Source organism: Limanda limanda, chromosome 9 (genome assembly GCF_963576545.1).
Source record: "Limanda limanda chromosome 9, fLimLim1.1, whole genome shotgun sequence".
Classification (NCBI taxonomy): domain Eukaryota; kingdom Metazoa; phylum Chordata; class Actinopteri; order Pleuronectiformes; family Pleuronectidae; genus Limanda; species Limanda limanda.
In genome coordinates this window covers 13,452,962-13,467,953 of record NC_083644.1, presented here as the reverse complement: position 1 = coordinate 13,467,953, position 14,992 = coordinate 13,452,962, and the positions used below count along the sequence as shown (strand labels likewise).

The window sequence follows — 14,992 nt, the reverse complement described above, 5'->3', positions numbered from 1 at the left end:
AATCAGATAATTGAATTCGTGAAGCTCTTACCGTCATTTACTTGCATGTATGAGTTATTAAAATCCAGGGAAATTCAGTTTCACTGCAAATTTTAGCTTTCACCTCGACAAACCACACCCCATGAAACAAACAACAGTCAGACAACAACAACTGTAACAAACTAGTGTCTTTAAATAATTGTTTTAATCCCATTTAACTAAACCAAGATAAACTAGTTCCCGAAAACAAAGATTTTTTTTATAATAACCCAATCAAATAACCTCAGTTTATTCCAGAATCTTTGATTGGACATGCTTTGATTAACTAACACACATTTAGTTTGGAGAATAACTTTGTGTTTGTATTGATTTGTTTGTCATTTCTTTATTTACAACTAGAACTGACTTAAGCCTAACAAGTATGTAAACAGCTCTGGAGGCCTAATGGGTTTTGAGTTAAAGAAAGAAAGAAGAAGTTTCATCATCATCATACTTTGAAAAGTAAACAGAACTTTAGAATTGACTCTGGTAGTTTTGGCCGATGAAGGTGACACGGCTGAAAATCTGTTTCTTATAGGTTATCACCCCTGTCCGTCTGTCTGTCTGTTTGTTTGTTTGTTGTTTGTTTGGTTTCTATGTTTTTCAGTTTAAACAAAAACTACTTAACTGTTCACCATGAAACTTGGTGAAAATATGTGGTTTGGATCAAAGAAGAACTTGTTACATTTAGGTGCATATCCGGAACAGGGCGCCAGTCCAGGATTATTATTTATTTTCCACAATTCTTAAATATTCTGTGATGGGAAGTTTTCAACAACTTTGTAACTGATTGGGTGTGTTAAAGGAAATATTTATTTAAGTTTATGAAATTTGGTGCAGGTTGATTGAATTTAAAGGGAGATGTTGGACCTTGGTGCTCGTATGTGCTCTACTGAGTGCTTTGTTTATTTTAACATCCAAAATAGAAAATAATTTTTTGGCAGTTTATGCTTTCATCTTTTACAGTTTTAAGTAAAGCAAACACCTATATTGCATATGAGTTTTTGATAGACAGCATAAATTGTTATTTTAATATGTTTAACTGAGAGCGTCTCCACTTTGTCCTGGAATATTCGGAGCAATCCAAGTTTGTTTAATCAAGTTTAGTCCAGAGACGTGATGCTAGAGCCCTCTAGTGGCCAACACCGGCACGACAAGCTAAAGAGGCAGATGGTCAGGTGAATTGAGGCCTGAGGATGAAAGAGGTTTGACGGCTCAGTGAATCCTTGAGAACGATCACACTCTTGTGCAGCCTGAACATAATAAACCGACAGAGAGAACAGACACAGGCTGATTGCTGCTTGATGTCATCACCCGCAATCTGCACCCGTTCAAACAGGCCTGTTAGTGGAGGCCGAGGCACGTTTATTTTAAGAATAGGCACGAAGAGCAGCGATTGTCCACACTGTCTGACTTTGTTGTGCCCAGGAGGAAAGCTCAGTGTATAATAGACCTGTGGTTGTGCTCATATTCAAGAAGTAAAAGCAGCAAACATCGTCCTGGTGCAATGTGGCTGAGATGCACTGAGGGAATAGATGCGGGTCCCACCGGGGCTTCTCCATTCAGCTGTGAACAACTTGTTTACTTCATTTTCTGGGCGACTGAAAGTGAAATTCTTCGCTTTGAATTCTTCTGATGCCTTAAAAACGAGCCACGTTATGTGAGAAACATAGATATTTATTAAAGCTGATGTTATTTTTAGCAGAATCCATAAGAGTGAATGTTTGACGAAAGTCTTCAAACAGGTGCTCATGTTCTGTCCCTGGTAAACTTTTAGAGTGAGGCACTTATCTGTGTGTCACTCTGACAATGTCAGCGGTCGATGTGGCTCCAGTTCAAACCATGTGTGTTTATCTGGAATCGGTCGCTGCCCAGTGAAAACAAGCCCTGTTGTTAATATAAAGGACAAATGTGAAATGTTTGCTCTCCACTCTTCAGTTTCCACCATGTGGCGGCTCCTCCTCTGCTGCCTTGTGGCCCTAGCCAGTAAGTTCTCACGCTTTCATCCATATTATTTTTATATGCAACAGCTTGATTCATATTATTTTACAACAGTCACGGCTCAGTCCATGCTTTACAAAATGTACTTAAATGGAGTTTCAGATATTTTGCAAACAATCCTTGATTTAACTGTTAATTTCTGATGCATAGAGCTGTCATATTTTCCACTGTTCCAACAAGAGAACACATATTTACAATTGTATTATATAGATGTTTTCGTTGGTGATGAATCCTGAATTACCAGTTGCTAATTTAGGCAGGAATGACCAAAGTAAGGACATTGAGAGTTGACTTGGGACTATTTATGGATTCAAGGTTCGGGTTATTAAAGCTAGCTGAGTTGCTGACTTGTTTCTGTTGTATATAATTCAGTCGAATAAGTTGTTTAAGGTTTACTGTTAAAATTAGTTTTGTGTTGGGCTTTGAACATGCTGGGAATTAGTTACTTGAATGAAAGAATGAGAAACATGTATTCCGTGCTCTTATATTCACAAACACTGACACTATGTTCAACATCTTGCAGCCGGCCAAACCGTCCGCTATGGTGAGTCCTTTATGTCTTCATCTTTAAAGTATTTGTTTTCCATAAAGAACATGTGAGATTATATTTCATTGTATAAAACATATTGCAGAGCTCAACCTGAATCCTCAGAAGACCTACGAATACAGCTATGTGGGAGTTGTGAATTTTGGACTGGGGATGCCGAACCAGGCCGAGTCTGGAGTGAGGATAACCTGCAAGGTCAAGATCGCTGGTGTGTCTGCACAAACCTTCGTCCTCAAGGTAAGAGGGAGAAAAGTTAGGGATAATATGTTGTTTAAACCTGTTAAGAGGTTGTGCAGGCTTTTGATTTCATTACAGAATATTTATACATAAAAAAGTGAGATTCCTCGCTACAGTGGTTAGATAAGAAATTATTTATTATCACAAAAGAGCTGTTAATGCACTGTAATGAATGCACTGATGCATTCATTACATCCACCATCACCTTTTTGTCTTTTATCAACAGATGCTGCAACCAAAATGTCTCTCTGAAACATTATATAATCACAGTAAAACAAGCTTTAATGTTAAAATCCACTGTTCTCTCCCGCTGGATTAAACATTTCACCTGTGTTTCACCTATAAACCTGAACTTTCATGTTGATTCTGCACAATCACTCGCGACAGGCTAAAATCTTCTCCTTTCCGTCTCTGGAACAAAGGTCTCAAATTTACTCTTCGAGGAGTTCAACGGCTTCCCGGGAAAAAACAGCTTCACCCCCTCCCCGAAGCTCAGCCAGCGTATCGCCGCCCAGCTCGCCAAACCCTTCATGTTTGACTACACCGGCGGACATGTTGGTGACATCCGGGCCTCTGCTGAGGTGTCTGACACTGTCGTCAACATCGTGAGGGGCATCCTGGGCTTCTTCCAAGTCACTGTCAAAACCACACAGAAGATCTATGAACTGGAAGAGGTCAGTCGCTGACAGAAAAATGAACTGGGCCGAAATATGAGCACTTCCTGGAGTCACTGAGAGATGCTCTGTTAACAATTAAGATACCTTTACTTTGATGTATAGAAATGCACTATCATGGGAAAAACCCCTTGAGATTTATCATCTTGTTTTTGGAGGGTCCCAAACATTTACAAATGTGACACAGGATCGAGACAAAGAGAACAAAGTTAGGCCAGAAAAAATACAACCTCAGTCTTAGATACAATCACAAGAAAGAGAAACAAGATCAATCTGTGATAAAAAGGACTGAAAGAAATACAAGAAATCATGGAACAGTGACATTACTACTCAAAATATACAAAGACAGTTTCTTTTAAGATGAAAGAAAACATTTTTGAATAAGCTAAATGACGACGGCGAGCGGAATTTAAAGGTATCAGAAGAATTATCAAACCAAAACAGACATTCACTGCTCTTTTCTGCAGCATCTTCAGTCATTCTACACAACATCAATACAACTATATTTAGAGATGTAAGAAGATCTCATTGTGTTTGTAGGTTGGCATCCATGGCAAGTGCCAGAGCAACTACGTGACTGAAGAGAACACGGAGACCAAGGACCTGAACATCACTCAGGTGGTGGATGTGGATAACTGCAAGGAGAAAGCTGCCATGTACAGGGGGATGGCGACCGCCGTGCTGGACCAGGTCTCCAAACAGGTCCGTTAGCCTCACCGCAGATTCATCCAATCCCACAACACATCAATTAAAACACAGCAAAGTCAGAGGTGTTTGTGTGTCTGTGTCTCCTGCACCAGAGAGGGGACTCTGTCGCTTCCACAGTGAGATATGTGTACACGGTCAAACCCACAGCAGAGGGAGGTCTCATTACCAGGGCTCACGGCCTGGAGCGGCAGTTCTTCAGTCCCTTCAATGTGAAGGGCGGCAGTTTCAAGATGCAAGCAACGTAAGACAAAGAGAAATATGTGCACATTACGATAGCTCATCCACACAGAGTCTGTGATACAAATGCTTTGAATAACCTCTCCTCTCCTGCAGGAAGGAAATAGTGCTGCTCAATGCGATCGACACTGAAAGAGCCGTCATGTTCGGGGCAGTGGAGAGCAAAGGAAACCTGGTTTTCAAGTTTGTCAATTCCCAAGCTTACGTCCCCATAATGATGCAGAACCTGGACACCCCGGTTCCAAAGGTAATATTCACACACGCTGTGGTAGCACGTGGAATATTTACATTTATCAAATCTATTTTTGAAGCATGCACTCAAATAGAACTTCAAATTTAAATGAATACAGAAATAACCAGGGAAAATGTCCTTTTTGAAACCTGAAGCAAAACCGCTTTATTCTCTCTTATATGTTGATTTCATTTAAAGAAATTCAACACTTTTGTGTGTTAAGGACCAAGTGAGTGACATATATACGCTAATTAATTCTGGGAATGGAAAAACCTGCTCATGTTCTTTGCAGGCGTTGGAGTTGATCAAGCATCTGGCTGAGGCGAACAAATATCATGTTGACAGCACGACAACTGAAGACACCATCAAGGTCTATCAGCTGCTGCGAGTGATTCCCTACGAAGGGCTGGAGGAGATGTGGAAGCAATTAGCAGGAAATGAGGAACATAGGTGAGTATCGCAATCGTTCGTTCTAGAGGAATAAAGATAATAACATTTAATTCAGCTACAGATAAAAAATATAAAAAATATTGAATCTGGCCAATTCCATATATTATATATATATATATATATATATATATATATATATATATATATATATATATATATATATATATATATATGGAATTGTGCCTCTCCGGGCTGCATGTAGACATGCCCGGGATACGTTTGCATAGTTACCCCAACAGGAAATGAACCAACCAATCAACTTGCTTGATGTGTAAGTCTGCACTACGCCATGTTGCTCACAGCAGCTTGTTTGTTTACGTTTGCAGCTGAAACAGTTTGCTGCTCTAGGCCAATCCCCCTTTAGTGTTGTTGGATATATATTTAATCACAGCAATCACAAAAACAAAACTATGATTACAAAGACTTAAAATATTTTAATGGATAAATAAAAATTAAAAAAAATCAAATTATGATGAATTAATGTTAACAGAAATAAAAGTAAATTGCAAAAATCCTACATCACACAGACACAAGTTACTCTATGAAGAGAACCTCATTGCTTCACCATTGCACTTCACACAAGAAACACTAAAAACTAAAGTGCACAACACCGATCATTATCCCGACCTTTCTTCTCGTCCTTTAGTGAGCTAGATTCCCCTGCTCCCCACCCCCCCCTGCCTTTCAGTGCAGAGACTTGAGGTCAGTGTTCCCCGCCCCCCCGCCCCATCTCCTACTGCTGACTTTGAGATCTCCTCAGCAGGGATGAGCCTGTCTCGCTCACAAAGTAGAACCGGGCGTGCACGTCAACAAGGTTAATTGACCCACACATTGACATTATGTCATTGACGGAACGATGAGCGATAGAAACCGCTTGTTTTTTTGCTTGTTTTTTGGTGCCGCCCCCGGCAAGAGGCCTCGCTGGGCAGCTGCCATGTCACCCATACCTAATCCACTACTGGTACCCATGACCTCCTTCGCTCTGTAGTGTCTTAGCTTTGTAACATTTGTTAAATTGGCACTAAACACACAGTAGAGCTGAAGCTCATGAAATCTAAAGTTAGTTTTAGTGTGGCAGTTGGGATAGTGTATGTGTGTGTGTGTGTGTGTGTGTGTGTGTGTGTGTGTGTGTGTGTGTGTGTGTGTGTGTGTGTGTGTGTGTGTGTGTGTGTGTGTGTGTGTGTGTGTGTGTGTGTGTGTGTGTGAGTGTGTGTTTGCATGTAGTTATGAGGGACTGTTCTGGTTCAATACCAATGTAAAGGGGACATTCTGGCTGATCCTCAAAAATCTAAAGTCTTGTTTTAGGGTTAAGACTTGGTTTTAGAGTTAAGGTTAGGTTAGGGTTAGGGTTAGGCATTTAGTTGTGATGGTTATGGTTAGGGTAGGGGACTAGGAAATGCATTATGCCAATGAATGTCCTCACAACTATGGAGAAACAAGTCCGTGACTGTGTCAATAGTTGCCCCAGGCATGTGACCTTTCACTAACTTTTACTTTAGTTAAGTTGCAGAAAGTCGATTTAAATTAAACTAATTAAGTTTTGAATAACATTTTTGAGAGTATCTTTGCACTTAAGAGCTGAACCTCCTCCACAGATAACCTTTAACCAAGCTTTTCATTATAGCATCATAAGACGACGTGCAAAATGGTCCCAGGCCATCTCTAAAATCTCGTTCTGATCCACTCCATCTGATTAGGTAATTGAAGAGTATCCTCCCACTTAGTTCAGGAAGCATTTAGTCTGGTACATTACCGCTGATGAATGATTTATTATCTTGAGAGGCCCGATGACAGAGAGGTGATGAGTGAAAGACTGCGCTCTCTGCCCATTAACATCCAGACAGCTTGTATTTCATATCGTGGAAGAGCAATTAAAAGAGACACCTGACCTTGTCTTCCACACCTTTACCTTATCCATTGTTTCCTCTCTTTGGTTTCATTTGAAGGCTGATAAGTGCTGTCTGATGAATCCAATTCCCCTCACCTCCCTCTCTCACTATCATTAGACGTTGGTTTTTGGACATGGTCGTTGAGGTCGGCGATGCCAGAATCCTAAAGTTCCTGGAGATGAGGTTTCACGCCGGAGATGTGTCACCAAGTGAAGCCCTGCAAACCGTAATGCTGTCTATGAACCACCTCAATCCCATTCCTGAGCTGGTGGAGATGGCTAAAGTGAGTAACAGGGAAGTTGTAAATGTGAAGATCGACATCATGCACACTTTCTTCTGGATATTCCACCTGGATGGGTGACGTCAAAAATGTCTCTGACTCTTTACTGCAGATGTTCCTGAACATTCCTTTTTGTAAATCCAACACCCATCTGTGGAACACTGTGGTGCTCGGCTATGGATCTCTGGTGTATAAGCACTGTGCATATTATACACCCTGCCCAGTAGCTGCTGTTCAGGTAATCAGAATAATAACATACTTGAAATAGGCCATTCCATCAGAAACACTTCAAGTCATAATTAGTTAAAGGATGTAATTTGACTCAGTAGGTAGCGTCGACCAATTACAATGTGTTAATGGAGTTTGCTGATAACAGGTACTTGATTATTGTTCCACATCGGTTTCAGCCTCTGTTGGACATGGCCATGCAGGGTCTGAAGAACGGCAGTGAGGCAGACATGGTCCTCGCCCTGAAAGCTCTGGGAAACGCAGGTCATCCAGGCAGCATTAAAACCATCATGCACTTCCTCCCCGGAGTGGCCGCCACCCCCGTGACTGTGCCCCCCCGAGTGCTGAGCGCGGCCGTGCAGTCGATGAGACTCATAGCCGCCAGAGACCCTCAGAGAGTAAGAACAGCATCTACCGAAAGACTGTTTTACCTCTACATTCATTCTACATTCATCACATTCAACTGATATTTAATAATGCGTCTGATTCATGCATAATCATTATCATTGTGAAGGGAAAACATCATCTGTCCATAATCATTATAATTTGCCTTGTAAGTTCACTGAGAGTTACAACGTTTGTGCAGGAACAGAGCAGAGATGACTTCAGCTGCGGGGGGGTTTGATGAGTCAGCGTTCTCTTGTGTTTTCAGGTCCAGGAGATCACCATGACTCTGTTTGTGGAAAAGAACCTTCCCGTTGAGATCCGCATGCTGGCCTTCATGATCCTGTTTGACACCAAGCCGCCCATGGCTCTGGTGTCCACACTGACGACCCATCTCCAGATGGAAAAAGACCTCCATGTTGTCAGTTTTGCATTTTCTTACCTGAAGAGTTTCGCCAGATCCCGAACTCCAGAAAACCAATATCTGTAAGTTTGAAGATTTTCAAAAATGAACCATATATCGTTGTTTGATACTGAATCTTATTTCCTCTGCAATAGCTCGACTGCCTGCAGCTTGGCTGTGAAAATCCTTGCCCGGAAATATGGCCGTGTCAGCTATCACTACAGCAAAGCCATGCGCTTGGATTGGTTCAATGGTACGTTCCAAGGGAGAGTCCTGGATCTTGAGGTATCCCTGAAAACAGTTTATACAGGAGTTTCCTATTCTCTCTATGCAGACGACTTCCTCATTGGCACAGCGGCAGAAGTCTTCATGCTCAGAAGTGCAACAAACATCTTCCCCACTGAAATCATGATGAAAGGGAAATTCTTTTTCATTGGAAGAATTCTGCAGCTCCTGGAGGTACAGTGCGACACACAGTGTAAAACACAACCTCTGACCCTGAAGTAACTTACCTTGTCAGGGGCGGCATGGTGGAGGGAGGAGAGAGTGGTTAGCACTGTCAGCTTGCAGCAACAAGGTTCTCCGGTTTGAATCCCTGTTTGGCATTGGGCCTCTTTCACGTGTTCTCCTTGAGTAGCTCAAGTAGCTCAACAACTATTGACTTATCAATGTTTTCATCAAAATACTTAAAATACTTATATGCAGCTGCAGGCCAATCAGCTGCAAGATCTGCTGGGGTTGACCCATCACCACCTTGTCCTGGCACAGACCTGTTTGCATGCATCACCCATTCAAAACTCAGGCCAAGTATCGCCGTGAGGAAGCAAAACATATCCACCACAGACACAATCTAAAGACATGCAGATTGATGTGAGGTTAATTGGAGACTCCAATTTGCCCCAAGTTGTAAATGGTAGTTGTTGATGATTGTTGTTCATGATCAGTAATTATGTTCTTGTCTTTTCTCCTCTGCAGGTTGGAATCCGTGCTGATGGAATTAAGGATTTGTTCAGCACTATAAACCCTGGATTTAACGGGGATGCAGATTTCACCGACTTCCGGTCCATTGTAAACTTGGTGAGAAGTTCATTCTAATTTAAATGCAAAAAATTATCACAGTGACAATACAAGGCATCTGGTGATGTGTTTGTGTGACCATCATTTTTATGTCATCTCAGCTTCAAAACTGGGAGGTTATGCCCAACGATAAACCAGTTATCTCGGCCTTCGCCCGCGCCTCTGGACAAGAGTGGTTCTTTGCCGACATGAGCAAAGGGGTCCTTCAGAATATCATCAAGGTGAGAGATTAATTCGATCTATTAATGTCGAAGCCAGCGCAGTCAAAAACAGTATCGCTATGTTAAATGGTCTACAAAGCCTCCACATGACCCCCCCCTGTTTTGTGATCTTACTTGCAGGCTGTCAGTCCTGCTGCAGGGAAAGGAAGCCCTCTGTGGGAAGTGGTTGAGAATCTACAGAAAGGAATCTCATGGCACAAGACCAAGCCTTTCTTGATCTTCGAGGTTCGCTACTACCAAGCAACGACCCTGGGTCTCCCGCTGGAGATTAGCAAATATTATGAGTCAGTCAATGGCATCACAGTGAATGGTGAGGAGACAAATCTACCTACAGCATATGAGCACCTTAACTGATCGAATCAGTATTTTCGTAATGTCGTAAACTGTTTGTTTTATTTGATCTGTGTTCTTCTGTTTTGTGTAGCTAAAGCTGCAGTAAATCCACCAATGACTGAACATCTTGGACAACTCTTGAATTCTGAAATTTCACTGGAGACCGATGGTTTTATTGGGTAAAAAAAACTAAGTCGTCTTTTAATTTAGAGAGAATACACCTACAGCATGTTTAGCAATTATACGATCATGTTGTTTTATGTCATTTGCAAAACCTCATCATTGCCAAAGTTTGTATTTTTGCTGTATAATTACATCTACTGCATTCACTTCTTCTTTTTTTAGCTACACAAAAGATTTTTGGGTTTTCTATGGGATTAACACAGAACTGTTCCAGTGTGGCTCCGAGTTGAAGTCTAAAATGCCAATCGCAATTCCATGGAAGTTCTCCGCCAAGATCAACGTCAGAGAGAGGAAGTTTGAACTCGACCTTCCTGCGTGCAAAAAAGATATTGAAATAGTATCAGTCAGGTAGGTTTTAAAGGTGGATTCAGCTAAAAATAAAATCACAATTGAAATCACACTGAATCGATTCATAGCGTGCCATACAGCTCTTGATGGAGCAATACAAACAAATACAAAACCGCCTCAGTTTGTCTTTTCTTTTTTACAAGAAGCCTATGAGAGTCCATTGTAATATTTCTAAAGCAGTTGGGAATCACACAATATAAAAAGCTTGGTATTAGAAAAGTGTTTTTTTTAGCATTGAACTTCTTTTAGTAATGGCACCTCAACCAGAGACTAACATTATCAATCCAGCACAACAAACACCAGCTTCACTTGTAATTCTGTGAACTGAAAACGTGATTGAGTGGTTTGTGGCTCACTACACTGGGAGTAGGAGCCTGGCAGCCGGGAACCTCACCTGTTTACTGACGGACTGAACAGATGTTGAGACAAGTATAAATTCTGGATCAAATTCTGACACCTACAAGCAAAATCGGGTCTTATAATGTGTATGCATGCTATCCACAATGCAGCCGATAACCAGTATAAGAGTCATTATTTCCTTTTTCCAACCGATAGCTCCAATGTGTACGCAGTCTCCAGGAACATAGAAGAGCTAGATAAGGCTAAAATGACCCCAATGATTCCCAAAGCCATTGACGCCAATGAGGAAGTGACCCACACAGGGCCCTCAGTGGTGACGCCGGAGTCCGATCAGGTACAGTCAACACCGGTCAGAGGTCAACCAAACAAGATTCATTAAACCGGAAACAGATTCATATTTTTGTGTTGTTTATCTTTTCTTATCTCACAGATGATGAAATCCAACTCCTGGCATCCACAAACCAAGCTGTGCGCTGAGAGTAACATTTATGGAGCCGGCCTCTGTGTGGAGTCTGAGCTAAGGAGAGAGTATTATCACGAGGAGTACCCACTGTACTATTTCTTGGGTTACACACGCATGGCACTCAAAGTCAGCCCAGGTAATCACATCCAGTTCTATACAGTCCACCACACAATGCAGCTAAACTCACATGAGACCCAATCCTCAGTGACTGGTCCAGGTTGAAATTTCGTTTCAATTTTCTAATTTGCAAACATGGCTGCTGCAGTCGCTGCAAATCTAAACTTTAGATTTAGAAATAGTGAGGATGTGTTTAGTAGTGAGGTCTAACCTGAGCAAGCTGTAACAGAATATGAGAGATTAATTCAGCAGACCACCAAGCAAGTGTTTCACTGACTTGTCTGATTGAAAGTTTTAAGTCAGTTTAACACCTGAACACCAATGTACGTGAGTGTGAAAATGTCCTACATGAAATACTATGCCGGCAGATGAAAACACGTGTAGTTTCTATTTTTACCAATTTAAGTATATATATCATCCTTGCATTGTTAGTATGTCCCTGCGGTAATTTTGTTGTCATTGTAGTTGTACAACGTATTGTATATACATTTTATTTGTTAACTTGTCTTTGCTAACAAAGCCTGTTTTCTTATTTTTAGCTCAAGCAATCAAAGCCGTTGACAAAATCCACTTTGAGGTGAACAGCGGCCCGCGCACGCTTCAAATGAGCACACAGCAACTGCTGGAGAGTCTGAGGAGCCTTTCCAAGGTATTTGGCTTCCCCCTCGCAACGTAATTATCTCTGCACCTGCTCCGACGTTTTATCCTCATCCTGCATTGTGTTTACAGACGGCCACTCAGCATATGCGTCTGTCCTCTCATCCAGCCTCAAGCGCCAGAGGATCTAATCAGAGCGAGCCTGACAGCGTCCCGGAAGTATGTGAAACATGCCGCACATGAGAGGGACACATGTTGAAAGAAGTGAAACATGTTTAGAACCATGCAGAGATTTCTGTGCAGGCCGACGCTGCATAAAAAAAGTGTTTTATCTGACATATACAGCACATATTGATTATTTCCTCAGGTCTCAGAGCGACTAGTTAGAATTTACCCACAATAACAACGGGTATGATTACCAATCAACACATGACATAAGATAATAAAGACTCACACTGGACACAATGCAAACCATCCAATCACAGTCTATATGTCGCCTTCCATTTGATTCCCTCAGGTTGGGGACTCGACACCTGAAGCCGTGTTCAACGTCAAAGCTTTCGCCTTGAGTGGCAACGAGAAGCCTCAGGGTTACGACGCAGCCGTGTACTACACCCCCGAGGCAAACGTGAAGAACACCCAGCTGATAGTGTCCCAGGCTGGAGAAGACACCAACTGGAAGATGTGCATGGACACCACTGTGAGTGCCCATGCTGAGGCCAAGGTAGATATACAACACACTCAGTTACTCAGATAGAAAGAATCATACTCTCTTTACAAATACTTTGTCTTATCTTCAACATTTTATTCTTCTTCTTGTAACCATTATCTGCCGTGGAACCAAAGCTTATTTTTAATTCCTCCGCACCAAAGAACTCCATCGTTGTCCAGAAACAATTAAAACCCACTTAGAGAAGCTGAACCGTCCAACTAGGGAACACACGCCTTAAATACAAGGACTTTCCATTGCAGTGTCCCTGTATTTTCTATTTCTATAGTTACATGGAGCAAATTTCAAAACAAACTTAAACCATCCACTCTCAAAACATTTGACTGTGTGTAACTGACAAACACTTGTGTAACTCGAGTGGAAAGGAAATGTCACACTGGCCGCTCCTTTCGAGTTCGATGTTGGGACGGGTGTTTGTTGAGTTTCCCATCATGATTGATCCTTTGTGTTTGCTCTAGGCACACGTCCGATGGGGAGCTGAATGTCAGTCCTATGAAATGTCAATGAGAGCTGCAACTGCACATCTGCCTGGTTCCATGCCTATGCTCATGGCCAAAGTACACTGGACCAAGATCCCAGAGACCATGGCCGAGCTGGGCAGACGGTGAGCTTCACTGGGGGGGGGATCAGTTTGTGTCAAGTGATTAAAATGAGAGAATAAAAATGTCTGGAGGATTGAAGGCTTAACTGAAGAAGGGACTGAAAGATTCCTTCTCTTGTTTTGTGTTCAATACAACATCTACTGGAATGTGCGTGAAACAAGCATTTTACCTTCTTTTTTTTCCAGAATTGGAAGCTACATCCCCGGCGTGGCTCTGCTTCTCGGCTTCAACCAGCAACACGAGAGTAATGCCGTTCAGGAGGTCTCTGCATCAGTCGTTGCTGCCTCAGGAGACAGCGTCGATGTGAAGATTAGATTCCCACAGGTGCTGCGGGAAATGTTCACCACACACACGAATCATTGCATTGCACACAGCTAATCTTGACTACTGTATTTACACGTGTCCCTTTCTGCTGTTCTGTCATCAGTTTACAGTGTCCCGCAACTCCATCCCAGTTCCAATGTCACCTGCCAGTTCTCCGGGGTTTCAGCTAGACACCACAAACACAACAATAGATGGATTCGGACATTTTTAAGAACATGTGAGCTGCGTTCTCCACTTCTACTGAGTTTAATTCTATTTTAATACTAATCTCTGTCTTTTTTTTAACCTGTGCAGTTTGTGTGGTTGTGTGTGAGCCTGTGTGTGCGGCGGTGGATTCTTTGGACAGACGTCCATGCAAAGCAGAAAACAAGCGCAGAACCAACAAAGCCATTTTTGCTTCTTTCATAAAACATGTTTTGTGTTGCAGAAAGACAACAAAGCCCAGATGGGAGCCAGATGCCTCTTTTCACAGTGATAACACTGCATCCCAAATCTCACCTGCGTGATAAAAGTGAGGATCATAAAAGATGTATCAGCGATGCCTCAGATGTCGCCCGTTTGGAAATAACCTGTAACGCTTTTGATTTATTCATTAGAAAGACCGTTAATATTTGAAGAACCTTCTTTTGAAGAAATACCGTGTGAATTCCTGCTCATGTTCCAAAATATTATGTCTTCATCACACTTGATTCATAACACTGGCTATTGTGCTAAATCTGGGTGTCACGTGATTAAAATACAGAACAGCAAGTCTTCCTTTTACTTCAACCATTATAACACATTCTGCATGTAATCATATTTTTAAGAGTATTAAAGCCAGTTAATGATAAAGAAAAATGATAAAAAACACTCATGAGAAACTGGTCTGTTGCAAACTTTGTCTGTTAGAAATAAAAAGATGCAATTTACATGATATGCAATTCCGTTGATAAAATTGGCAAATCATCTTTGTCACCAGGTCCTGTTAAACTCTTAAAAACTCTCTTTGATTGTCAGAATATTCAATGTGTCAGTAAATTGAACGACTGGAGGGTTTCCTGCAGAAAGAGATGGATGTTTACAAGGTCTGTGTGACCTGCTCTGTTTGTTTGGTCAACTGATGCAACAGGACTGTTTGCAGATATCCACACACGGTGCCACCATCGGTGCCGCTGCCACACACACACAGAGCTCCGTGCCCTTTAGACTCAGGAAAACATGTCAGTGCTCGCTGGGCTAGAATATTTAATATCGTGGAATTTCATGCAGCTTTTTAAAGGATCTCGAAATGGAGGTTTTTCTTTACGATTGGCAAAAAAAAAAGCATGATCTGGTGAACATTAATTAAAAAACGCCACAACTGGGTTGGG

At 41.8% G+C, this 14,992-nt stretch overlaps 1 protein-coding gene across 1 annotated transcript; it reads left to right on the top strand.

The window, feature by feature from the left end:
- The first annotated feature begins 1,922 nt into the window (after positions 1-1,922).
- Positions 1,923-14,551, top strand: vtg3 (vitellogenin 3, phosvitinless). Its single transcript, XM_061078854.1, has 28 exons — positions 1,923-2,004; positions 2,543-2,563; positions 2,652-2,803; positions 3,226-3,477; positions 4,018-4,179; positions 4,278-4,426; positions 4,519-4,669; positions 4,947-5,104; positions 7,111-7,276; positions 7,386-7,511; positions 7,681-7,899; positions 8,154-8,371; positions 8,444-8,541; positions 8,623-8,747; positions 9,264-9,365; positions 9,467-9,586; positions 9,707-9,896; positions 10,011-10,098; positions 10,265-10,450; positions 11,006-11,144; positions 11,241-11,409; positions 11,930-12,039; positions 12,120-12,206; positions 12,505-12,711; positions 13,176-13,321; positions 13,505-13,643; positions 13,747-13,860; positions 14,071-14,551. Exons 1-27 carry the CDS (start codon positions 1,935-1,937, stop codon positions 13,852-13,854), a joined length of 3,858 nt encoding a protein of 1,285 aa, XP_060934837.1. The 5' UTR covers positions 1,923-1,934; the 3' UTR covers positions 13,855-13,860; positions 14,071-14,551.
- Positions 14,552-14,992: the final 441 nt, after the last annotated feature.